The sequence below is a fragment of the Mesoplodon mirus genome (genome assembly GCF_964341445.2).
Source record: "Mesoplodon mirus genome assembly, chromosome: 5".
In the NCBI taxonomy this organism is placed as follows: Eukaryota; Metazoa; Chordata; class Mammalia; order Artiodactyla; family Ziphiidae; genus Mesoplodon; species Mesoplodon mirus.
The window spans coordinates 100,360,848-100,387,090 of NC_138980.1; the positions used below are offsets into that span (position 1 = coordinate 100,360,848).

General features: G+C 35.7%; 1 protein-coding gene and 1 pseudogene across 6 annotated transcripts; one reads left to right on the plus strand and one right to left on the minus strand.

Annotated features, from left to right (window-relative positions):
• The first annotated feature begins 1,517 nt into the window (after positions 1 to 1,517).
• On the plus strand, positions 1,518 to 13,658 carry NUDT12 (nudix hydrolase 12). 5 transcript variants are annotated; one of them, XM_082622321.1, is made up of 7 exons: positions 1,518 to 1,658; positions 4,065 to 4,276; positions 4,835 to 5,421; positions 8,611 to 8,778; positions 9,808 to 9,921; positions 12,354 to 12,553; positions 13,528 to 13,658. In XM_082622321.1, exons 2-7 carry the CDS (start codon positions 4,071 to 4,073, stop codon positions 13,636 to 13,638), a joined length of 1,386 nt encoding a protein of 461 aa, XP_082478447.1. In that variant the 5' UTR covers positions 1,518 to 1,658; positions 4,065 to 4,070; the 3' UTR covers positions 13,639 to 13,658. The 5 variants fall into 5 exon arrangements, with proteins under 5 accessions (XP_082478447.1, XP_082478444.1, XP_082478446.1 ...); XM_082622318.1 differs by having other exon boundaries at positions 1,519 to 1,607; XM_082622320.1 differs by having other exon boundaries at positions 1,617 to 1,801.
• On the minus strand, positions 13,650 to 16,380 carry LOC309804761 (acyl-protein thioesterase 1-like; annotated as a pseudogene). Its single transcript has one exon. The product of its transcript is annotated as an acyl-protein thioesterase 1-like (transcript).
• Positions 16,381 to 26,243: the final 9,863 nt, after the last annotated feature.

A 26,243-nucleotide genomic window follows, 5' to 3' on the forward strand; every position in this document is an offset into this window, starting at 1 on the left:
TAAAATATGGAATAAAATTTAAGACAATTAAATTTGACATTGAATGTCTCTTTTATGATATTACAGTACTGTTAAAATTTTAAGTGTACTAATCATATTGCAGTTATGTTCTTTTTAAAAGCCCTTTTATATTTTAGATATATATTCATAATTCCAGAAAGCTTAATCTTATATACTTATCAATAAAATAATATGATCTCTGGAATTTACTTCAAAAGAATCCAAAGGGCTGGAAAGAGGGCTATATATTAATCATTGTTTAGCTGATTTATTTATATAGGTGCGTTCGTTAACCAACTTATTTAAGATATGTTTGAATACAGAGATTGGGTATTCCAAGTGAGTTAACTGAAAAGTATTTCTGACCTCCTGCCTCATCACTGAAATCATTAAAGACTGAAGACAACTACTCACAGAAAGAAACATAGAACAAAGTTAGAAAAAAGTAGTTATGGAAGTACAATGTCGGCGGGCATGTAAAAACTTCACTGAGAAAAGAAAGAACTTCCAGTGCCTAAAATCGGGGTACGAAGCAATGGCCAACCTTGAGACTCCTTAACTGTTAGTGAATGCCAAGGGGGCAATTTAATAAAGAAAAAATACCTGATCTGGGAGTTAAGACGACTAACAACGCCGAGCTTTGTAATTTCGAACTCACTTAACTTGTGTAGGTTTTGGAGTACGAAAACACGGGAAATTAAATTAAAAATAACAGTAACGGGCCTCCCTGGTGGCGCAGTGGTTGAGAGTCCGCCTGCCGGTGCAGGGGATGCGGGTTCGTGCCCCGGTCTGGGAGGATCCCACATGCCGCGGAGCGGCTGGGCCCGTGAGCCATGGCCGCTGAGCCTGCGCGTCCGGAGCCTGTGCTCCGCAACGGGAGAGGCCACAACAGTGGGAGGCCCGCGTACCGCAAAAAAAAATAAATAAATAAATAAATAACAGTAACAATAATAATTGCGTTGTGTGTACATATGTGCTTCTATTTAAACTTCACAACAACCCAAGGAGGTGTTGTGGGCGATTGACATAAACTTTTTAGAGGACTACTTAATGAGGTAAGCATCAACACATGGTCCCATTTCTCATATGAGGTGATTGAGGTTCGAGGCCAATAACCTGTTTAAGGTCATATACTGGAACGACTTGGTCCAAACAATATTCCCGGTTTATCTAACAAGAAAGAATGCTTTGAACACTCCAACGCACTGAACTGTATCCGAGGGAAGCTTGTGGGGGCTAGATGTGAAATTCTGGAGAACTTAAAACCGTTTCCACAGACCTACAATTTTTCATCGCTCTACACATCTCGGTCTCACCGGGAAAAAAACAAAACCAAACCAAACAGCCTTTCACTCACCATTAGGAAGCCGGTCCTCTCAGCTGGCACCTCCTGCCCCAGCTCCCCAAAGCCTCTCTCCGCCAAGCCCCGAGCCTTCTCGAATCTCTCAGTCCGTGACCTTCAAACTACATCACCCATAAAGCCGTGCGAGGACACCGGCCCTTCGCCGGAAGTTTGAGAGGCTCCATCCGGCGCCGGGAAGAGCGAGCGTGGGGATTTCCTGGTTCTTCGACTACCACCTGCTTTCTTCTATTCTGGTCACCTGTGGGTCAGTAGCAGCAGCGGCGAGTTAGTCGGCCCAGTGCCGCTTCTGGAGCTGGTAACCAGTTCTTTCTGCTCTCGGGTCTCCGCGCTGTCGGGCCCTGCCCTGCTGGGTGGTGTGGCGCAGCCTCGCGCTTGGACTTGCAGCCCGGGCGACGGGGACGAGGCTGGGGACTCAGCCGATCCAGCGCAGTCTTTGAGGTGGGGAAAAAGAAGTGCTGCTTCATGTGTGCTTTCACGTTTTTAAATAAAAGTAATCTCACAGTACTGACAAGGGAATAAACTCTCAAGGTATTTGACTGTTTGGAGACATTGGAGAGACCGTGCAATGGGTGGCGCTTGGTCGGTTAGATGGCCCTCTTGAACGCCCAAGAAATAATGGTCGGTGACTTAAGTGACAAAGCTGTATTTGAGGTCTGCCCTGTCTCTTGAGCCATGTGACCTTGGACCAGTCAGGGGCACCGGGGTACACATCCGTAAAAGTGGATGTTGGTTTGGCTAAATCTAAGACTCTTTAAACTCAAGATTCTTTAAAATGACTTCTCAGGATAGTCCGTGTTCTTGGACAGCAAGGGCAGCATTTAGCCAACTGAATCACCTCATCCTGCCTTCAAATCCTTACCTTCAGGAGAACCTGACAATGAGAAATGAAAAAGTAAATCAAACAGTAGAGGTGGACTTTAGACTTTGTGTGCTCTTCTGGAATGAGTAATGGTTCTATTTCTAGATGGCTTTTCTGCTGAGAAAGCTAAGGGAGAAAGTGTGCATTTTCCACTTCTTTTCACCTGAGAATACTGTATGCATAAGCACTGCGCTGGGGGTAGTGAATGGAACTATATTTTTGGAGGCCAGTTTTGCAGTCAACCTGCAGTGAGTGGGCTGTGGAGAAGGTAAGGAAGTGACCATGACTTAAATATTGCCTGAAGTAAACCTAACTGAAGAACCTGTATGATATGATTTTAAGGAAAAGGCAACTTTAAAGGGAGACCATTCATGAGTCAGTATACAGCAGTGCAAAATAAAGTCCTGAAAAGTTGTAGCTTTTGTTATTCATAATATTTTTAAAGCATTTAGGAATCTTAATATGAAGAGGATGGTGAAGTAAATTCTAGAGTAAATCAAAAGAAATAAAAAATTGTTTTCTAATCTAGAAGTCACTCCCCTACTTTAAGTTGTATACAGAATTTCAATATTTTGTTTCTATTCCTATGAGTAGTTTTGACCTATTTATAGGTAGCAGAAAGATATAAACAGGTAAGGTGAACAGTCACAAAGCCCACTTTTTTCTTTTTATTTTTTCTTTTTATATTGTCATGCTATTCCTACTACATGACTGATCAACAAAATTGCAGTGTCAGAACCCTAGAGACAACTGCTGTCAAAAATTATGGATTATAACCTTTCTTTCTCTTTAGCCTCAATACCTTATGCTCAGAATGGTAGAAACCTAGTTAGAATCCCAAATCTTTTCTTAATAGAATTTCATAGAAAAAAAATCATACCTTAAAAAAAGTACTTTGAGAAGTTTATAGACAACTGAAATATGAACCATTTCCACCCACACACACAAAAAAGCTCAGTTTGTGCCCTACCACATTCAGTCCACAATTAGGCAACATTTATTAAAAGGTATGGAACAATTATTTTCTTTCTTACTGAAATAACAGAGTAACAAAGCAGACAAAGTTAATGGTTTTAAAAGCTTCTGTGATTCAAGGATAGACAAAGTGACCAATAGAACAGTGTCCAATAATAGGTCCAAAATATATGGTCGTCTCATTTGTGAAAAGGATAATACTGCAATGTAATGGGACAAATATAGTGAATTCAAGAATGATGCTGAGTCAAATGGATTATCTAGTGGGATAAAATGTATTGTGACCCCTACCTCACACCAGGAGCAAAAATCATTCCCTGATGGATTAGCAGAATTAACTATGCGAGGTAAAGCAATAAATTTTTTTCATGTGAAACGTAGCTTTTTGAATAGGATCATAATTTCCCTGAGAGGACAGATCTGTTTCTAGTACCACAGATTCTAAGAATACTACTTGGCATCTGCTGAAAACATCTGTCTTTATTTCTGTCTGCTTGCTTTAACCCCCCTTATGCCCTGATCCATATTGAAGTCCCTCTGGTTTGCCTGAAATACACTTTCCTCTTTGTAATGTGTTACCTTATTCCCCCTCCCAATGATGTCACCCCCTTCAACTGTATTCCACCAGAGTTCTTTATACATTATTTTATACATCCCCCATGTTGAATTATATTTAAAATTCTCAACTGATAACAGTTTTGAAATGTATGCTGTGATGACAGTTGACTACTAGTTACCTTTTTAAGAGTATATTGTTTTAGAAACCATAACTAATATTCTAATTATATCAGCACCCTGATAATGTTCAATCATTGATAGAAGAAAGCAATTGCAAATGAGTTTTTTTTCCTATTTTCCTATTTTAAGGAAGAAATGTCTTCTGTAAAAAGAAGTCCAAACCAAGAAATTATATCCCAATTTCACTATTCAGCTGCAGAAGGAGATATTGCCAGGTTAACAGTAATGCTCAGTCATTCTCCATCTCTTCTCAATGAAACTTCTGAAAATGGCTGGACTGCTTTAATGTATGCTGCAAGGAATGGGCACCCAGATGTTGTCCAGTTTCTACTTGAGAAAGGGTAAACATTTTAGGCTGTACCACCTGAAGGAGTGTCTGGTTTAATTTCTGGATTACGTATTTTCTTTTAAATTTTTCTTATAGCCATATTTATAACATTGGGCTTGTAAATAACTCATTGAACAGTCTTGTTATATAATAGCATAATTTCTAATTAAAAATTTTTAACTTTTTTTAATTGGGAAATTAACCCTTCATACTTAACAGCAAAGAAATTGAGTTAAATTAATTTTTTTCTCCCAAATAGAATGTGTAAATCTACCCACTATGACTATAGAAAACTCCTTGTAAAAATTTAATATCTCATTATAGCACATAAAACGTATGCTTTTTTATTTTATAAATAATCTTCCAGAAATTTTAAATATCTGCTGTCTCTAACTTTTAATCATTTATGATTATTTCTTTTACCTTTCCATTGGTATATTATGTGCTAAAACAAAAAGAAATATATGCAATTATTAAATAGAGGGGCTATCACATACATCTGGAAATATAACTGTAATAAATACTGAAGAAAATGTTTCTTTACTATTTTATTTTTTGCTTCCATCCATAGGTGCGACAGATCCATTATCAATAAATCAAGGCAGACTGCACTGGATATTGCTAAATTTTGGGGTTATAAACATATAGCTAACTTACTAGCTAATGCTAAAGGTGGGAAAAAGCCTTGGTTCCTAACCAGTGAAATGGAAGAATGTGAAAATTATTTTAGCAAGACACTACTGGACCGGAAAAGTGAAAAAAGAAATAATTCTGACTGGCTGTTAGCAAAAGAAAGCCATCCAGCCACAGTTTATATCCTTTTCTCAGATTTAAATCCCTTGGTTACTCTAGGTGGCAATAAAGAAAGTTTCCAACAGCCGGAAGTCAGGCTTTGTCAGCTGAACTACACAGATATAAAGGATTATTTGGCTCAGCCTGAGAAGATCACCTTGATTTTCCTTGGAGTAGAACTTGAAATGAAAAAAGAGTTATTTAATTATGCTGGGGAAGTCTCACAAGAAAAAGATGGGTTGGTTGCCTGGTTTGCTTTAGGTATAGATCCTGTTGCTGCTGAAGAATTTAAGCAAAGACATGAAAATTGCTATTTTCTTCATCCTCCAATGCCAGCTCTTCTTCAATTGAAAGAAAAAGAAGCTGGTAAGAAGTGAACACTGTTTACTTGTATTGGTAATAATCTGATTTTTGGTACTGGATTGAAATTGCATGTATCCACAATTTCTAGGAAGCACACTCTTTCCAGGAAGCAATGAAATTAGGCTGTCTTCATTAGAAACTTCCTAAAGTTCTCACCCTAGAGGACTACTCTCCTGGGTGGTTACAGCAGTTTTAATCAGCCAGGATTAGTTTCCCCAGAATTAACCCTAATGCATACTAGTTTCACTTGATTTTTTAGTGAATGATTATTGAGTGCCTGCTGTACACTGAGCATAATGGCAAAGACCTTGACTGTTTTGCTTTGCTGTCTGTTGCTTGCTATGCCAGTTCACGTGGGGTCATATATATCATGGTAAGAATGAGGGATTTTATTCTAAATTCCATTTAAATGTTATAACCTGGCCTAGGTTTTTTTTTAAAAAAAAAAAAAAACCTCACTCTGGCTGCTTTGTAGATCATGAACTGTAGATAATTAAGTGTGGAAGTCAGGAGTCCTATTAAGAGGGGCCTGGAGATTACAGTAGCCCAGGTAAGAGATTGCAGTGGCTTGAATTAGTGGAGTAGAGAGAAAGGGAGAGTTTGCGATATTCAGGAGGTAGAACTGATAGGGCTTGAACAGTAGGTTGAGACTTATAAGTGAGAAAGAGATGCTGGTAACCTAGACTGCGTCTGAGTTATTAAGATGATAATAGGGGAGATGGAGGAAAAGTGGTATATTCAAGATACATTTTGGAGAGCAAATCAGCGATACTTGCTAATGGAGTGGGTATGGGGTATATAATAATGAAAGAAAAGATCAAGAATGACTGCTAAGTGTGAGACTTTAGTAATTTGGTAGATAGTAATACTCTTTCTTGATAATATAGAATGATGGGTAGAGCAAGGGAAGCAGGACAGACTTGAAGTAAATCAAGATTTTCACTTTGGGCATGTTAACTTTCAGAGAAGGGAAATAGAATCTGGGACTAAGGAGAGGAACTGGAATATACCTGTATGGCAGTCATCAACACAAAGGTGGTATTTAAATCCCAGGAAATTTCTGAGATTACTTAGAGAGTTGAGAGCAAGCAAAAAAAAGAACCTGAATCCCCCTAAATTTAGAGGTCAGATAGGAGAGGAGCCATCAAAGATGATGTTGACAGTGCGGCCGTAAGGTAAGAAGAAAACAGGAGAATGTGCTCATGGAAACCAAGAGAGCAAAGTATTTCTTGGCATTAGTAGTCAAATATATTGAATGCTGCTGAGAATTTGATTAAGATGACAAAGATTTTTTTTTAAAGAATCTTTGGTTTGATAATATGAAGCTGTTGATGAATTTGATGAGAGGAGTGTCAGTGGAATAGAAGGTATATTACAGTAGACTGAAGAGTTAATGAGAGGTAAGGAAGGGGTCACTTCTCAGTGTCCACATTCTCTTAGGTGATCTGGTAGGCTCTTCCAGAGACTTCTTAGCACTCATCCCAAAACCTGGGGTGGTATGTTTTATTCCCCACATCTGTGGAAAAAATACAACACTTTTAAAAAGAAAATATCCTTTCTTTGAAGCTGTATATATAATTTTAAGATCAAAAGGATCTTTAAAAAAAAGCTAGTAAGGAAACTGAGGCTGTTTTACTCAGCTGCTGTGTAACCTTACATAGATACTTAACCTCTGTCTGCCTCAGTTTCCTCCTCCCAAAAATGAGGATAATAATAGTACCTACATTATAGTGTTGCTCTAAACATTAAATAAGATAATGTACGTAAAGATCTTTGCCAGGTGCTTGACACATAGTAAGTACTCAATAAATGTTAGCTTTTTGTATTGTGATGATACTGAAATAATGGCGATACCTTGAGGTAAATTACATAATACACAGTAACGGAGCAGGCAGATATTTAATGTTGCCTATGGTTCACTGAATTTCAGTGTTATATTTGTTTTTATTTATGGTTTATTTGTTGCATTTTTCCTAGTTTAAAATGTGTTATTACTGTTTCTGATTATTTTGTTTATTCCAAAATCCTTAGACTGAATAATCTATTTTAGGAGAGAGAGGTTTTGTCAGGCATTTGAAATGTAGCATTTCTACGCTTATTGCCCCAATTCTAGTATTTTTGGTCAGGCCATATTAATTCTTTTTTGAAGTATCAGGGTAAAGGCTGTAGCCAAAGTGTACATATTCTAAGATTTATTCTATTAGGCATTTTTGTCATAAACAAAGTTAATCACAAAAGTTGTAAACACAATATTTTTTAAAATTATTCTATGTAGTTTCTAGTTGTAAACAGAATATGTTCCACAGTGACACAGACCAGTATTGTCTTAGTCCCAAGGAAAGTAGAGATGGGTTCCTACAGTTTCCTAGTAATATTGTGTTTATGGCCCAAATCTAAGTTAAGAACTGTCTTTGTAGTGTATTTTTATAAAAGTCACTATTGTAAAGTCACTATTTATAAAGTCACTGTACGCTAGAGTCATGCATATCCAAAACTTACAAATCACCTATAGTAAATGCCGAAACTAATACAGTGTATACAGATGTTAGTACCTCTATCTTTTTTTATATATAAATTTATTTATTTTATTTACTTATTTTTGGCTGCATTGGGTCTTTGTTGCAGCACGCGGACTTTCTCTAGTTGCGGCTGGCGGGGGCTACTCTTCATTGCGGTGCACGTGATTCTTACTGCAGTGGCTTTTCTTGTTGGAGAGCATGGGCTCTAGGTGCACGAGTCGCAGTAGTTGTGGCACGCGGGCTCAGTAATTGTGGCTTGCGGGCTCTAGAGCGCAGGCTCAGTGGTTGTGGTGCACAGGCTTAGTTTCTCTGCAACATGTGGGATCTTCCTGGACCAGGGATCGAACCCATGTCCCCTGCATTGGCAGGCAGATTCTTAACAACTGAGCCACCAGGGAAGTCCCAGTATATCTATCTGATATGAGAGTTATATGAGAGACAATATTTTATTAGTCCAAATTAAAGGTAAATCTAATTTTCATTTGTCATTTGTAGAATTAAATCTTTTAAAGAAAGATACAGATCATAAAAATAGGAATAATAAAACCCTTGATCGCACAGCTATTCAGAAAATATAGTGTACATCTTTATTATGACCTAAGAACATTTTACTTCTGTATTAATTTGTTTACAATTTGTCACAGAAGTAAAACTTCTCTTGCTTCTCTCGTAGGGGTTGTAGCTCAAGCAAGATCTGTTCTCGCCTGGCACAGTCGATATAAGTTCTGCCCAACCTGTGGAAGTGCAACTAAAATTGAAGAAGGTGGCTATAAAAGAGTATGCTTAAAAGAAGACTGTCCTAGCCTCCATGGTGTTCACAATACATCATACCCAAGAGTTGGTAAGCCTTTTCTTTTACAGTGAAACCTCAGCCATCTGGAAATCTTAGGTAATAAGGCATTCTGGAAAGACAAGATTTTGAGTTGCTGAGGGGCTTACCTTTTTATTGAAAGCTCTTTCATATATCTTTATGTTTAATTTAACTATTAAGACTATAATTATTAAAGTATTACATACTTTGATGACTTATACTACCCTTCTTAACCCTGGGTTAATCAGCATGAATTTGATGTATTGAGATACATGATTTCAAAGTACCTGCTTGTGGCATCACCAAAGCAGTAGAGCCTGGAGCTAGCTTCTCATTACTGCTGGTGTCTGCCTGTACTTTCTCTCCTCCTAATTGGTGCTTTGAGTTGGCTGTGGAATTAGAAATCTGATAACCCAGCCCTTTAAAGTTGTATGAAAAAAGGATAGACTCAGCAACACCTGAGGAGGTCTCCTGGGAGTAAAGTGCATGGCTTAGTGACATATGTGTTTGCTGCTCAGGAGCCTTTTACATTTGATTACCGGTTCTCAGTTGTGATCTAGTGAGGCGAATTTACTGAATTAGTGACTTCTGGAGAGATGAACTATTATTTAAAGTGATTTTTTTAATGGATTAAACTCAATCATAGAACCACATTAGCTTTTAAAACATTTTGTTAAGGACTGCGATGGAAGGAATAGGGAAATTCACTACATTTGCTATGGTAAAATTTGAATTTTCTCCGTGCCATGTATTACCTACTCAAACTTCTTTCTAATTAAAAAATAAAAATAAGCCTAGCATACCATAAATACACAATGAATGTTGCTATTAAGATGAGAAAGAAGACAAAAATGATCTTTCTTTAGCTTACTGACAATATTCCATGCAATTTTCCTGAAATACTCTGTCTCCCGACAGAAAGTCTCTTGTAACTAGACAAAAGTCTTGTTCTTACAGGAGATACATGTTTTTAATATCCTACTAGACAGTGACTTTACACAATGAGTCTAAATTATTTTTTCCTGTCATTCATATATCTGATTTTTTTTTTTTAAACAGATCCAGTAGTAATCATGCAAGTTATTCATCCAGATGGGACCAAATGTCTTTTAGGCAGGCAGAAAAGATTTCCTCCAGGCATGTTTACCTGCCTTGCTGGATTTATTGAACCTGGTAAGCCTTTTCTTAATAATTTTTATAGTAATTTTCATTTAACTTATAATTTCTAAATAAAAAGTTTGGACAGCATTTGAGAAATAATCTCTGATAAATTATCATGTTATAAAACTGGGATATTTTAATTTTTCTGTGTATTTTAGATGATATATTTTTTATTTTTACCAGTGGAATAGTTTTGTGTTTTAAAAATTCATTATTTGCTCTTTCATATATCTTTCATATATTGCCCTTACCCAAGGTATCTGCATGATTTACACCTCACTTCCTTCTGTACTAGGCTCAACTGTCACCATTTCAGAGAGGCCTTCCCTGATAGCCCTAAATACATTAGTTAGCCCTATACCCTGCATTTACAATCCCCGTCATCCAGTCTGATTTTTCCCTACAGCACTGATCAGCACCTAACATGATATATATGTATGTATTTATCTATTTATCTACCTATTTATTTATTATTTGCTAGTACCAGAATGTAAGTTCCATAAAGGCAAGGACTTTGTTTTATTTATTGCTCTATCCTAAACCTTTAGAGCATATGCCTGATATGTTGTAGGAGTTCAGTAAATATTTGCGGAATAAATGAATATATCTAATTAACACGTTTAATCTCAACTTCCAATATTAATCTACATTGACAGATAATAATAGTACTAAACATATGTAGTGCCACACTTTCCCGAAGGCTTTCTTTGTATTAAATCATGTGATCCTCATACAAGCTTATAAAGCAGTTTTACAGATGCGACCCTAAGGTACAGGGGCTGAATAACTTGCCCAAGATCAAACAGCTAGTAAGTGATAGGGCAGGGATTCAAACCTGGGCAGTTTGGCTCTGAGTCCATGCTGTTAATTTCTATGCTGCCTCTTAGTAGCTCTAGGTCATTTTTTAAAAACTGCTGTATAGCCTTCCATTTATGAATATTCTGCAATTCATTTATCCAATTCGGCTGTTGGACATTTAGTTTATTTCAAAGCTTTTACTATTACAAACAACACTGCAGTGAATATTCTTGAACTACTCCTTGTACACATTTGCAAGGAGTGGTACAAGCCTCCATAGGGTGTATATCTGAGAGTAGAATTGCTAGCTCATAGAATATGAGCATCTTAATCTTTTCTACATATTGCCAAGTTGTTTTCTGAAGTGTCCTACCAATTTACACTCCCTCTGGAAGTACATGAAATGTCTGTTATTCCTCATCTTCACCAAGTTAGGAATATCAAGATTTTTATTTGCCATTCTGATAGTTATGAAATGGTTATGTCATTGTCATTTTAATTTTTATTTCCCTGCTGATGGAGCATCTTTTTCAGATATGTCTTAGGCATCCAGTTTCTTTTTCCCTGAATTTTACATTTTTATATTCTTTGCCTATTTTTGTTTTGATTGTTGATCTTTTTTTCTTATTGATTTTAGGGGTTTTTAAATATGTATTGTATGCTAATCTTTATTTAGTTTGGTCTTACAAATATCTTATGCTAGTCTATGAATTATCTTTTCACTAATTTTATGAATATAAATTAATTTTAATATAGGAAATTTACCAATCTATTTGAAATAGAAAGCTGTATTTAAATAGCAGACTATTTCTAAACTTTCAGATAAATTTAACTTAGAAACTATTCCCTTTATTCTAATTCTCAGTTTCAACAAATCAGAAATATAAATTACATTTATAGGCATTACTTTATTATAGCTGGGTCAACAATTATATAGAGAAAAATAATCATTTGGTAAGAGAAAAATAATGAGTTTCATTGTATGCTGTTTTTAAAATTTTAGTTTTTAACTCTTTGGAAAAGAGTTATCTGCAATAATTGTTTGACAACATAAAAAAATGTTTCAAGATTTTAGTGAGGAAAAGGTTAGCTACATAAACAAGATAATATATAAAGTGTTTGCATAGTGTTTAGCCAACAGTAAGTAGGTACTGGATAGTCATAGATGTTATAATTTTTAAAATATAACAAATTTAGACCTTTAAGAAATGAAAAGTTTCTTGGCATTTGGATTCTGTAGGTAGTCATATACTTTAAGAAATAATGTTTCTTGGGCTTCCCTGGTGGCGCAGTGGTTGAGAGTCCGCCTGCCGGTGCAGGGGACATGGGTTTGTGCCCCAGTCCAGGAAGATCCCACATGCCGTGGAGCGGCTGGGCCCATGAGCCATGTCCGCTGAGCCTGCGCGTCTGGAGCCTGTGCTGCACAACGGGAGAGGCCACAACAGTGAGAGGCCCGCGTACCGCAAAAAAAAAAAAAAAAAAAGAAATAATTTTTCTTGAATTCCAATCTCGTTTTAGGCCTCTGCTTTCTGATTCTTTGAATTGGGTTTCTGTCCAAAGTGTTTTCCAAATGTTTGAACCATTTGGAGCACAAAATGTCCAGGGTATGTTCATCAGCTACTTGTTCTTTTGCCCCATTTGATTAGGGGAGACAATAGAAGATGCTGTTCGGAGAGAAGTAGAAGAAGAAAGTGGAGTCAAAATTGGCCATGTTCAGTATGTCTCTTGTCAGCCATGGCCTATGCCCTCCTCCTTAATGATTGGTTGCTTAGCTGTGGCAGTGTCTACAGAAATTAAAGTTGACAAGAATGAAATAGAGGATGCCCGCTGGTTCACTAGAGAACAGGTGAAGTTCAATTTAATTTCCTTCTTCTATTGATTCTCTGACTCTATTGGTTTGGGCATGTAGCAAGGATACATGTTTTCAACAAGTTGAATGAATGGCTATGGCCCCCTCATCATTCATGGATTACAATGTAATTGATGTGTCCACTGTTAACTCCTTCTGTGAGATTCTTCTAGTAATGATGATTCTATGCCGTTTTCTCATTTCAAATGCCATTCCTTGAGATTAATGATACCTTTCAGTGGCCTTAAAATGGGTGAACATTATTTCAGAGATGAGAAGCAGGAATATTATTATTGACATATTTTAGTTTGTAGCATTAAAGCAAGTAACTCAAAAAATATCAGTAAAAATGCATATAAGTTTTGAAAAGTTCTTGTTCATTTTAAATGTACTTCACAAGACAGACGAAACTGTATAACAGATACACTCACAGAACTTTTTAAAACTCATCCTTAAGTAATATAATGAAAGATAAATTACTTGTCTGTGTTTTGTATAACCCAATGTCTTTGTATAGAAAACAGATGGATACTCTACAGTAGTGAAAACCTGAAATCCTTAGTGACTTCGCTTACACAAAATTAATTTTATTTTATGCTCAACCTCAAAAAAAGTAGAAATTAGATTTTTTTTCCAGAATTTTATAAAAGGATAAAAGAGAATTTTTTCCAAAAGTTGATTTTCACTTTGAAAATAAATGTGTAGCATATACTTTGCTTTTTCATAACCTTATTTTCATCAGGAAAAATGTCCTTCTGGAATATTTTAAAAATTGAATCACTGACTCAATGAAGCAACTAAAAATAGTGTACTAAATTTTGCATGTTGAATATGGATGTTATTACTTTCTCCTGTTGTTATTCACTGTAAAAGTCATTACATTTTAGTTGAATTGTATAAGCATAGAAATAGTATTTAAGTATGACAGACAGTTTTAAAATCCTAATACATTTTATTGTGGTGTATTTTAGGTTGTGGATGTTGTGACCAAAGGGAAGCAGCAGGCATTCTTTGTGCCACCAAGCCGAGCTATTGCACATCAACTAATCAAACACTGGATTGGAATGAACCCCAATCTCTAAATCAAAAAACTAAACTTTGACTATGTCTAATTGATTTATTTTTTTAAGTCAAAATTAAATTTTATTTCACACTGATAGAAACCATGAAAAAGATTTACATTTTCCCACATTACAGCACTACATTTCAATGGAATATTTCTTGCCATAAATTAGATCTTGCTGATGTGTGTGAAACAATAGTTTATATTCTTCAAGATAAAAGCAAAATGACTTAGTAAATGATTGTTTAAAAACTGTAAATCCAGACATAAACATATGGCTTCATTATTAACATCCTATACTGTCCATACGAAATCGTTTCCATCATCAAGTAGCACCCATTTATAAAGCATTCCTAACGGTATTCTAGTCAGTTGGGATACAGCAGAAAAATTAACAACAGTTCAGAAATATCAAGCATACATTTTTGCTACATATTAACCTGGGTGGTAACTACACCATAAAAATCTATTTAAAATCAAATAATTGCTACTTTTATGTTTGCACAAAAACTAACTTAAAAAGATCCTCTCTGACTACAGTGAAAATTTCAAATAAGTCCATTGGCAGATAAAAGTAAAGCAGATTCTTTGAATGGAATTGTTCATTTCCTACAGCAGTTGGTTTCAAACCTATGTGCAAAATAAGTAAACTAAAACTCTGTGCTATGAGGAGAATCATCTTAGAGCAAATCATCTTAGAAATGACAGTTTGCAAGATCAGTCTTAAATATTTCAAAACATACTAGAATATGACCTAATTATTCTTCCAGAAAATTGCAGAAAAATACAACCACAGAATTATTCTCGTTACCTGGACTGAAGATTCTAGTAACTCTGCAGGCCTAAGCTGCAGACAAAGGTCCAGTTTAAGAGGGAGTGCAGAAACTTTGAAGGGATGTCTGGTTTCTTTCTACAAGTATAAATACATTTTCAATGCCATCATGTCTGTGATTCAGAATGTCAAATTACAGCATGTATTGACAGCAGATGTTTATGGCAAGTAGGCAATATTTGGTCTGTTATGAAGGATAAAGAAGAAAGAACGTATTTCATTTCTAGAGAGGAAAAAGAATATTAAATAGAAATTATATTCAGGAAAGAAAAACCTGGTCCCCAAAATAAAAGGGCCATTAATTGAAGACAGCTATATTACTCTTTACTGACACTTAGAAGCATTATCCCTATAATTAGGAATAATGTAATAACACATTCTTACTATGTATTATAATCATTAAGCACATATGAACACATATAAAAATGCAGATACTGCATGGTGACTAATTTGGGAATAAGTCCAGAGTCTAAGTCACAGCATGCATAAACTGTCTTAACTGCTTATTTATACCTGAACAAGTTTTCATTAAGCATACTAATAATTTTCAAGTGATGTAAGAAAAAATCTGGTTGCAGTATTTTATTTTTTTTTGCTGAATTACATTTGGGAGAAAGAAGCTAGCTTCACCTATTTTAATACTAGTATATTCTGGATCATATTATACATAGAAACTTAACAGATCATAAATTTCCCACGAGATTCATTTAGTCTGTGTCATTGGTGTGTATTTGCAAAACATTTTAACACTGCGAACATCAGAGGTTTCAAGATCGGGCACAGGAAAAAGCTTATACTCTACGATGATGATGCTGGTGTGCACTTCTCCACAAGGCCTGTTAGTGACGTCAATTAATGGAAGGTAGGAGTTTATCAATGAACTGCTTGATATCCATCGTTTCCTGTTGACATGAACTGTGCATCATGCCTCCAGAGGTTTTGATGGTTACATTGGCTGGATTTACCAAGGTTTTCAGCCTTTCAGCAGTGGAGAACCAAACACTAGGGGAACTAAAGGATCCAAATCTCCATGGCACTGAAGAATAGAAATGTCTCTATTCACGCCACTGATAGGACCCTGTGGAAAGGAAGCTCGCGGCGGAAGCCAGCAGCTGAGAGCGGCGACGCTGCCCAGCTTCTGCTGTGTGGTCAGTGCCATGTACAGAGATAAAGCTGCTCCTTGAGAAAATCCTCCCAAAATAATTCTGTTAGAAGGAATGCCATTCTTCACCTCTTGTTCTATCAAAGATTTTACACTTTCTGCTGCTTAATTCCAGTTTCATCTTCCTGTGAATCTGGTGAAAGCCCAATAAATGTCAAACCAAGTAGGCATGGCCACGTTCATATTTAATGTTACAGACATAACCGGTCCTGTGTCTCTCAACCCATGAAGGAAAATCACCGCAGCGGTGGCCTTCCGGAAGGCGGGCACGATGGCGGGCAGCGGGGCAGACGTGTTATTGCAGCACAGACACCTGCTCGACCCACCGCGCGTCCGAAGCGAAAGGCAGTGTGAGCGCCGCGTCTCGCCCGCGCACAGGCGCGCGCTCAGGCGCGTGCGCGCCCACGCGGCGCCGCACCGCCCTCCGACCCCGCCCTAATTGATTTCTAATCCCATTTGTTCCTCAAGTGAGATTAGAAATGTTTAATGCGTTTTAGAACATCACAACACAAATATCATACTGGGTTTTCGAAATATTTTCGAAATGTACCTTCCATCTTAACGATAAAATTCATATTTTTAAAAATTATAACATTGCCTCAGATTTTGTTAAATCTGAGTCAGCCTTCTCTGAACTTTCTGGGGGGGGGGGAGTTGTGCTCCACAGTTTTATCTCACAAAACCGCATTTCTAATAAGAGAAATCATGTTGTAAAGAAGTATGTGCTGAAAATGTAAATAAACCTAAATTTCATCACCTCTTGTAAGCATTAGACCATTCACTAAAGGTCTTTTTTGAGAAATATTTTTAATGAACTTTGAGCTTGATTTTTAATACTTTCGTTATCATGAAGGTCCTTTTGGTTGTCAGTAGCTGATTTTTGCTCATCTTCCCATTGTAGTCCACTTTTTCTCCTGGTTCCATTGTTCTAACAGTGGCACTGTTACAGTGTTACTACTAGTCTGTTTTGATCAGTGTTAAGAATTTTCTATTTTAACAACTCTATTAGTGAGCACTATACCACGCCCTCGGGGAAAGAGAACTTAAGTGAGAGAATACCATTGTGTCTGGGACCCCCTTCTTAAACATAAAATTAATTAACATATCTATTTGCTAGCTCTACTCAAAGTTGTTCTTAAGACAAATCAGGAGTCTCTGCTTTTTCAGTGAAATTAAACATATCTGCAAGGAATTCTTTTCAAGGTCAAATATTAAATAAAATCCCAGATAGATTTACATATTTAATAAAAACACTGGCTTATGTCATTTTGTGATAAGGGAATGTATCTTCATTAGGGGAAAATTATATAATCATTACTAATAACATTTATTAAACTCAAATACAACATCTTGGTTTTGGCCTTATTTCAACACATTCTAAGAAACGTTTATTTAATAAGCATATCTTAGAACTGAATCAGTAAGATTTTAGAGAAAGTGAACTGTAGCATTTCACAATTTTGCAACATAAAACTGTCATATTTTATAAGGATGTTTTGAAATTGTTTTATAAATATAAATTTATATAATTTGGCTCTTTACTATTCTATGTTGGAACTGGAAAAGAACTTAAAGACAATATTTGTAGCTCACTGCCTTTTTTTATAGATAAGGAAAAGGAAATCCTGAAAGGTGAATTTAATTAATTTATCCTTTAAAGGTGAATCGATTAATTAGTTAATTGGTGAAAGTCACACAATTACAACCACTTACAATTATTAATACAATTAATTATAATTAACTTAATTACAACAGTCTGTACTGTATACCCCAGGGCAGGATTCTCCCTCTAATAGGAAGTAAAAACTATTACTCAAAGTATATGTGGGGTGATAAGAAGAATAAATTTAATTTACCAAATCCTGTTAATTAAAATTTAGGTACTAAAATTCATTTAAATAATACCTTTCTTAAACAAAACTTTATTTTACTAATGAACAATGATTTGCTTAGTAATTTATGAAAATATTGATATCAGGACTTTAGACAAAATTAAGACTTACATAAGACATTTAGGTACATAATAAAATTTGCAGAGTAACTAAGCCTGTGCGCCACAACTACTGAGCCTGCACTCTAGAGCCCGCGAGCCACAACTATTGAGCCCACATGCCACAACTACTGAAGCCCACGTGCCTAGAGCCCATGCTCTGCAACAAGAGGAGCCACCACAATGAGAAGCCTGTGCAGCGCAACAAAGAGTAGCTCCCGCTCGCCGCAACTAGAGAAAGCCCATGCACAACAATGAAGACCCAACGCAGCCAAAAATTAAAAAAAAAAAAAAAAGAAGAAGATCTGAAGGGACAAAAGGCCTTAAGGAGGAAAACAGAAAGGCTTCTGGGAGAAACTGACTGAAGTTCAGATCGTTAGGTATGTAAACCAGAAAAACACATATCAGACAGTAAATAGGATTGTTGCAAATAGAAGAATTTTTGGCATTCCAATTTAGATCTAGAATTTCGCCATATTCATCTTTTGGTTGTATTATTTAAATATCTTCTGAGTGCACTTTTGAGACTAAAGTATTGAAACGCCAGAAAATATTTAGCATGAAGAATATAAAGCCTTAGTTTTAATTCAGGAAGCATTATCCCAGATATAGGTAATCCAAAAGTTCCTTACACTGAAATTAATACACATTTCTTGGATATATGGAACCATTAACGGAAAGGAAGTAGTCTAATGCCCTTCAAAGGTTTCTGAACTACAACTGGTGGTTATACTGAACGGGGTCTGATCTTTTATAGCTCAAAGACAGCCTGTGATAGGAACAATCTTAGACATATGGTATATTAACATGTGATAGCTAAATTTCTTTGCACCTGAATTTTCTATGTAATTTGTACTATGACACAAGGACCTACTGCATAGCACAGGGAACTCTGCTCAATATCATGTAACAACCTAAATGGGAAAAGAATCTGAAAAATAGATACATGTATATGTATAACTGAATCACTTTGCTGTACACCTGAAACTATACAACATTGTTAACCAACTATACTCCTATATAAAAAAAAGTTTAAAACATAAAGTAACTATGCAACAGTTAAAAAAAATTTTTGAACTACATAAGTATACAGAAAATGATGTGCCTTGATTATTACAAAGTATAATGACTCAAGGTTCAGTTTTACACCAAATGTACTTTTAATACTTACAGATTCTAAGATTACATCATAAAATTCCAGGTTTTCATAGTGTTAGGATAGCCAAGTAAAACATAAAGTATCAACAGAAAGTGATTATAAATTTAGTTTTGGATATTTAATCCTGTACTCAGGGAAAATCAGCATCTAAGTAAATTATTGTTTTAATAATTATTAAACTGCTAACCTCTGAGAGGTGGATAACCACTTGCAGATAGACGGAATAGCCAAGAAATGTTAGAGGTTCAAGTGCAATGACTGTATTCTAGTGAAAATGAAGGTAACAATACATTAAAATATTTATTTATTTTCTGCTTTGTGTGTTATGTGTAACCATATGTTTAATATGTTTTGATAAATGTTTTCTGAAAAATGGAAAAAGCCAAATTTCAGTCATCCTCCTGTTTAGAATTAAAGATGTGTAAACAAAAAATACAAAAACCTATTTAAAAGTTGCCATATTTGGAAGCCTTAATTTTTTTATTTAAATCTGTTTAATCTTTCTAATCTTATAGTTTGGGGTCACATATATTTGTGTACATACATACACACACATATGTTTTATACAAATACACACACAGACAATATATACACAAACATATATAATATAGTTCAATAATTTTTTATCTTCAGATTTAAAGTTATATATCTAGCCTAACATCTATTTTTATTACTTGTCTAATATTACCAGTCTTTGCATTTTTAATTTTTCATTTTGTTGGAAAAATGATTAAGTAACTTTTTCATAGATAAGGTTAGGGACATAGATGAAGACAGAAAAGAATGGAGCAACAGAGGGTGAGACCATGTGATAGAAGGAGAAAAGATAAGTTTGTTAATAAACCAAATAAACTTGATTAAATCTCATAAACAACAGTAGACATCTAGTCCTAGAACTGTGTTACTAATGTGAATATAGCAAAATACTAGGTGAGACTGTTCTATAAAACAAATCTATTAATTATTTACAATAAAATGTCTACAATGCAAATTTTACTAGGGATGAGAACCAGTTACTAGGTTCTGAGTGTGTGTGTGTGTGTACACGCACGTGCAAGCTTGTGAACTGGGAGTGATGGGTGATGAGTAAAATTTATGTGCTGCACTTAAAAGGGCCAATTTTCTCTTAGCAGAAAAATGTCTAGGACAAAGTAATCCAAAGTGCAAAATTAGGAATGTCTGTCTACAAATGTAAAAGATCTGGGTCTTGGGGCAAACCAGAAGCACTTGCAAAGGGGTTAGAAAGGGAAAGCAGAAGATGTTGACTTCAGTGCAGATGAGAGGGGTGCTTGATAAGGGGGCCAAATGCTTGGGAGCTTTGACACCACAGGGACGGAGGAGAGGGACAGAGACATGGTGTATTTTGAGGAGACAGGAATAATACTGTTGCCAAGAGCCTGCATCTTCAAAAAGAATTTCATCGGTCAGGAGAGAACTGGAAAGGACTTGCTCGTGAAAATAAACTTAGTACTGAAAATGATTTTTTTTCCTACACTATACCTTGTCCTTTTTCTTCCCAGGACACTTAGAATTCAAAACAGCTTCTGAAAGGGGGTGTGCAGTTTATTATTATATACAATAGATTTTTCAAATAATTCCATTTATTTGCCCAAAGTAGAAATGGTCAAAAGGAAAGTTATTTGAGTAATAAGATGGCATGAGAAAAATGGGTAGTCAGTAGCCTGAATTCTTTTATATGGGAAAATCTTTTCAACTGTAAAATAAACACTTGGTAATGTTGATTGGGCTAACAGGCAAATACTATTTTCACTGAAGGATATCCACATATAATTGTACTAATTGGTGGAAGTAGCACTTTTAACTTACCTTTATTCCTTCAAGGATACATTTCTTTTATTGCTAAGCAGACAGCATCATACACTGGACAACAGATATTTCTCCTTTTCACAATTCCCATTATAATGATGCTCTACAGAATAGTGGCGTGGCTTTGGAATTTTAAAACAGACCTTAAGTTTTTCCTAATGGATACATTTTTCTTCCTAACTAGAAGTCTGATAAGAAACAAACTGCAGTATAAAGAATGAAAAAATATCCTGGCTTTCCATTCCTGGGCTCATGGGAACTATACCAGACCAACTCCTTGTCTCACCCCTGATGGATTAAGAACATTCTTCTAACCACTTAACTTGTGAGGTAGTTTCATTTTTAGTAATGTGGAAGTTTCACCCAGCAGTAGAAATTGAAAATGGTACTCATATCTATTTTAGAACAAAGTGGACAAGTGATCTAGTCTGAAGTTTATTTTTGTTTACTTTTTATCCTGCCCATTTTACTCTAGCCCGAAATTGTACTCTGTTTGGAGGAGTGTGATGTTTTGAACACCTCAGTACAAGTACCTTATAAATATTTATTACTGCTTTCAGACAGCAGTGAGCTGAAGTCATCTCCATCAGTGGGGGTAAAAATGTTTTAAAATGCCATTTATCCAACAGCTTTGCTGCTAAGAGTTACTTTGCTTTTTTGCTGGGTTTACTTGTGTTTATGAAACAAGTTTGAATACTCTAGTGCCAAATAGTTTGGAGGATTTGGAACTCCAAAGAAAAGATGCCCCAACAATGTGCGCAAATTCAAATCTCCGGGGCTGTGTTGGTGCTGACCATCATCTGCTCTGCACTGTCATAGTGAGGGCTTCAGTGGGAATCTAGCCATGAGCGGGAAGCCAGTAGGAACTCCGTGTGTTCTGGGATGACAGGAGAAAATACAGACATATCTGTGTGAACCTCAAAGTTTTCATGGCCGTAGAGCTATCTAATAATGATTATTTTTGGAAAATACTCATATTATACAAATTACTAGGTTTCTAATACTGACATTTTTCTTTATTTCCCAGCCATTTTGCACATCTTCATGAGTAATAAGCATATTTTTTCATTCTATTATGATGATATATTTATCTTATAAATGCTTTGTTTTGTTTTACACCATGAAAAGGGCACATAATTCTCCTTGTTCAGTATATCTAACATCAATACTAATAAATTATAAATTCAATTTAAATTAAGTTTTCTGGACTTTGTAAAAGTTATTTTTTGCCTGTTCTTTCCAATGTATTTCTAATAACTATGGATCCCTATTTACAACAAGTTCCTAAGAAAACAACTCTAGTTAGCTTATTCTCATAATACTAATAATGTTTACACAGGACTTTATATATAGAATATTACCAATTATTATTTCATTTTATCCTTAATTCTATGAAATGCATATTAATATCATTATCCTCATTTTACAGTTGGCTAAAAGGGATTAACTTTCTCAAAGTCACATTGTGAATAATTAGAGGAGCCCAAGTAGAAGAGCCCAAGTTTGAATCCAAGTATTTCACTCCAAACCTTTCATTTTTCCACTTATCAGAGCTATCTTACAGAATTTTCTTAATAATGCTGCATTGACAAAAGCACATCTAGTCTTAATTTCCTCCTTCAATCCTTTAAAATTTGGTCAAATTCAGGTTGGGTCTTCTACTCTTGTTACTCTGCATATTTCTGCAGGATCTTCACTGCTTACTTGGTTCCCAAATTGTATCTCCAACTGCCTATCAGACATGCCTACTTGGATATCTCAGAGCCTTCCAAATACTACATGTATAAAATTATCTTTTCTTCCAAGCATATCCCTGCTTCTGTATCCCTATTTTAATAGCCTTGCAATTACTCAGCATGGAACTTTGGATATTGTTATCCTTAATTTGTCTAATTTATCTCTCACCCTACCCTACCCCACAGCCAAACAATCTCCAAACCCTATCCCTTTTTCTTCTCTTCCTACTTCAGATTTTATTCCCAATCTATTCTTCACACTACAGCCAAAGGAAATCTTAAGGGGCAATCTTTTCTAGGCTCTCCCTTACTTAAAATTCTTGAAAAAAGACTCCTCTTTGGACAGAGGATAAAGTCCTATTTTCTTAGCAGAGCAATTTACCTCTGCAGTTTCAATGCTCATCACTTCCCTTTCTTCTAGCCCCTTATGTACCATAATTGATGTTCTTGCAAAAAGGCACAAAACAAACCTTCTAAATTTTTATTATGCATTAATAACATTCATTAAGGATCACCTGAATAATTATGATCAATATCATGTGCTACTAGTTTAAATAGAAATGTTTCATTTACTTAAAGATTCTAAACTATGTTTTCATTGATATATTCATAGGACTTCAAAAATTCTAAATCAGGGCCTATATTATTTATCCCAGTTTTACAAAAGAATACAGTTTTACAAATCAGTCTAGGAGAAGTCAGGTGACTTCCCCAAGGTCAACATAGGATATGAAAATGGGATTCACATTTAAGTCTTCTTAATCAAAGTCTACAACCTCTACCATACCATACACCATACTGCTTCTGCCCCTGAATCTACCATACAAAGATAAATGAATGACTTTATAATTAACCCCATCCATGTAGAGAGCCCAACTAGAGCATTTAAGTTTTCATTTTTGTCTGGGTTTCTTCCACTTCATTTGCACCACGTGAACATGATAGCTGTGTTTCTTGTATGCCCCATTCAAGCACTTAAGCCACAAAAGCACACAGTGCAGCACTGTTCACTAAATGTGTATCTGAAAATAAGCAGACTGTCAGGAATGGTTAATACAGATAATAATAGAATGATTAAAGGATGGTAGCTCATTCCTGACACTGCATAAGATTAAGTATGCTAATCAGATTTTGGATTTAGAAAACCCGATAAATCCCAAGTAGAACAGAACAAGGTACTCAAACCTTTACTTCATTTGCTTGCCTTTCAAAATACATATTTGCATTTTATCCATGTCTTCTTTAGAGCTGAAGAACTTATGAAGGCTTTACCCAGGTGAGCTAATTATATGTTCCTTGTACTTTTTACTTTTTTTGCCATTTTGAACGAAGTATTCCCTATGTTAATTCTTGCTATACTAAATTAGTAGCTTAGCAAAGGGAAAATTATTTGAATGTTATATATGAAGATAATTTAACAACATATTTCTTTCCAGTCATAAAAAATCTAACAGCTGTTTGTAACTTGCTTTGTTACCAAATAGGATGGATACACCCGCCCCCCTGAAAAAAATTCTAAATAGTCAGTATGCTTAGGCCTCTTTGATTTATGGTAAGAAAGACATCATGTGCACATTTGAATAGTCACCATCCATATCCTAATTTGGTTATTTGAGATAAATTGTACATTTGGAAAGCAAGGAAAATGTTACTGAGAAGCTAGGCTGCTAAACATAATTGAAATTCATTCTGAATTCACTGAGGGTCAGTTTCACTTTAAAGTAGCAGTCCTTGTTTTGAATTCCTATATTCTGCTTTGTTTCATCTACAGCATTAAATTTACTAATCACCAAAATGATTTTCTCCTCTGGTTTGGTTAGAAGAATTTTAATTAATTTTATACTTAAATTTTCTATTGTATAAATGTTTATATTTAATGTTTTAAAAGATATTGATTACCCAAAACATTGTGATCTAATCTCAAGAAAGGAGACATTAAGGATTAAAATTTGTTCGTAACAACAACTGCATCTACTCTTTGATTTTGACCAATTTCATAGGCAAAATATTCTGGCTGATATCTTTTGTGTAAATAATCCCAAATCAAACTTTGCAAAATAATGTATTTGCAACTTCACTGTCAGTTGATCTTTAAATAATATGTTCCAAGATTTTGATGGCAATGTATATTTACAATCAAAGATTCCTCCGTGGATCAAAAAGTCAGCCAGTCCTTCTTACCTTCCTTACTCTCGCTCAGAATTTAAGTATTAGTTTTTCATCTCTTTTTCTTCTCCCAGAATTTAAACATTAGTTCTTTCATTCTAGTGTCAGATTACCATAATGTTGACTAAGTGTCCTAAAAATATTTATTTGGAAAGTAAACTAAAAAATAAATCTCTGTTGTCTACTTTTTAAAAAAAGATACTGGATTCCCTGAGTTGCTAGCAATTCATGTTTTTTCTTAAATGTTATGTGAAGTCATTTAACTTTTGAAAGAAATCTGTAGTAACCATGTGATAAAATTACAGTCAGGATGTTCATAAAATAGTCTTGGTGTCTTCTCTTCAGGGGGAAAATCATCCAATAACAAAGTTTTCCAATAAGTCATTAAAATGACACACCAGGAATTTTAACTGTGATGGGTCAAATTCTCAACTGTCTCATCACCTATGATGCCTCTTTCATAGACTGTTCCTGATTATTTTTGCAAAAAGCAGAATAAAAATTCTGAATGTGATCGGACTTGGGAAGATAAAAACTTACTACACAAAATGCACTGATATGTTACTCTTACCTCATGAGACTGCCCAGACCTCAGTGAATTTGAGAGATGGGATGGAATGTTAGCACTGATTATCTGCCCAATATAAACCCAATCATAACGTGATTAAATTAACTTGGCAGATTAATTCTAAACATAATTTCTCATTCCTTCATCATTGGCCAGACTGCAATTTACACACTTTTTAATGACAGTGGACAAAACTACAGCTTAGTCAGTAAATCAAACTATGTAAAAGGAAGGTCAGCAAAAAAATATCAAGCATAGAACATTTTAAAATAAATGCCTTGGGACTTCCCTGGTGGCGAAGTGGTTGAGAATCCGCCTGCCAATACAGGGGACACGGGTTTGAGCCCTGGTCCGGGAAGGAGCAACTAAGCCCATGCGCCACAACTACCGAGCCTGCACTCTGGAGGCCACGAGCCACAATTACTGAAGTTTGAGGGACCAGAGCCTGTGCTCTGCAACAAGAGAAGCCACCGCAATGAGAAGCCCACGCACCACAATGAAGAGTAGCCCCCACTCGCCACAACTAGAGAAAGTTCCGCACACAGCAACGAAGACCCAACGCAGCCAAAAATTAATTAATTAATTAAAAAAAATAGGGACTCCCCTGGTGGCTCAGTGGTTAAGAATCCACCTGCCAATGCAGGGGATACGGGTTTGAGCCCTGGTCAGGGAAGATCCCACATGCCATGGAGCAGCAAGGCCCAGGCACCACAACTATTGAGCCTGCGCTCTAGAGCCCGTGAGCCACAACTACGGAGCCTGCGTGCCACAACTACTGAAGCCCGCGCACCTAGAGCCTGTGCTCCGCAACAAGAGAAGCCACCGCAATGAGAAGCCCACGCACTGCAAGGAAGAGTAGCCCCAGCTCGCCACTACTAAAGAAAGCCCGCGCACAGCAACAAAGACCCAATGCAGCCAAAATAAGTAAATAAAATAAATTTTTTAAAAATAAAATAAAATAAATGCCTTTTTACTGCTTTCAAAAACTTGCATTAGTTTGGATTAAGCTACAGAAATGTATTTACTTTAGTGAATAAATAAAGTGAGCATAGAAAATATTTTTAAATGTTGATTCTAAGATTATTGGAGAAGGTATATCCTCTATATATTTTGAATAAAACCTCTTTGAAGTCCTTATATCTTATTTAGAGTGATATTCTTACCAAATTATTTTTAGAGGTAAC

Coding starts and splice junctions, on each gene's coding strand:
- NUDT12 (XM_082622317.1), top strand. CDS start 2,428: ATGGAACTATATTTTTGGAGGCCAGTTTTGCAGTCAACCTGCAGTGAG. Junction 9,922..12,353: donor TGCTGGATTTATTGAACCTG/GTAAGCCTTTTC, acceptor CCATTTGATTAG/GGGAGACAATAGAAGATGCT. Junction 12,554..13,527: donor GCTGGTTCACTAGAGAACAG/GTGAAGTTCAAT, acceptor GGTGTATTTTAG/GTTGTGGATGTTGTGACCAA.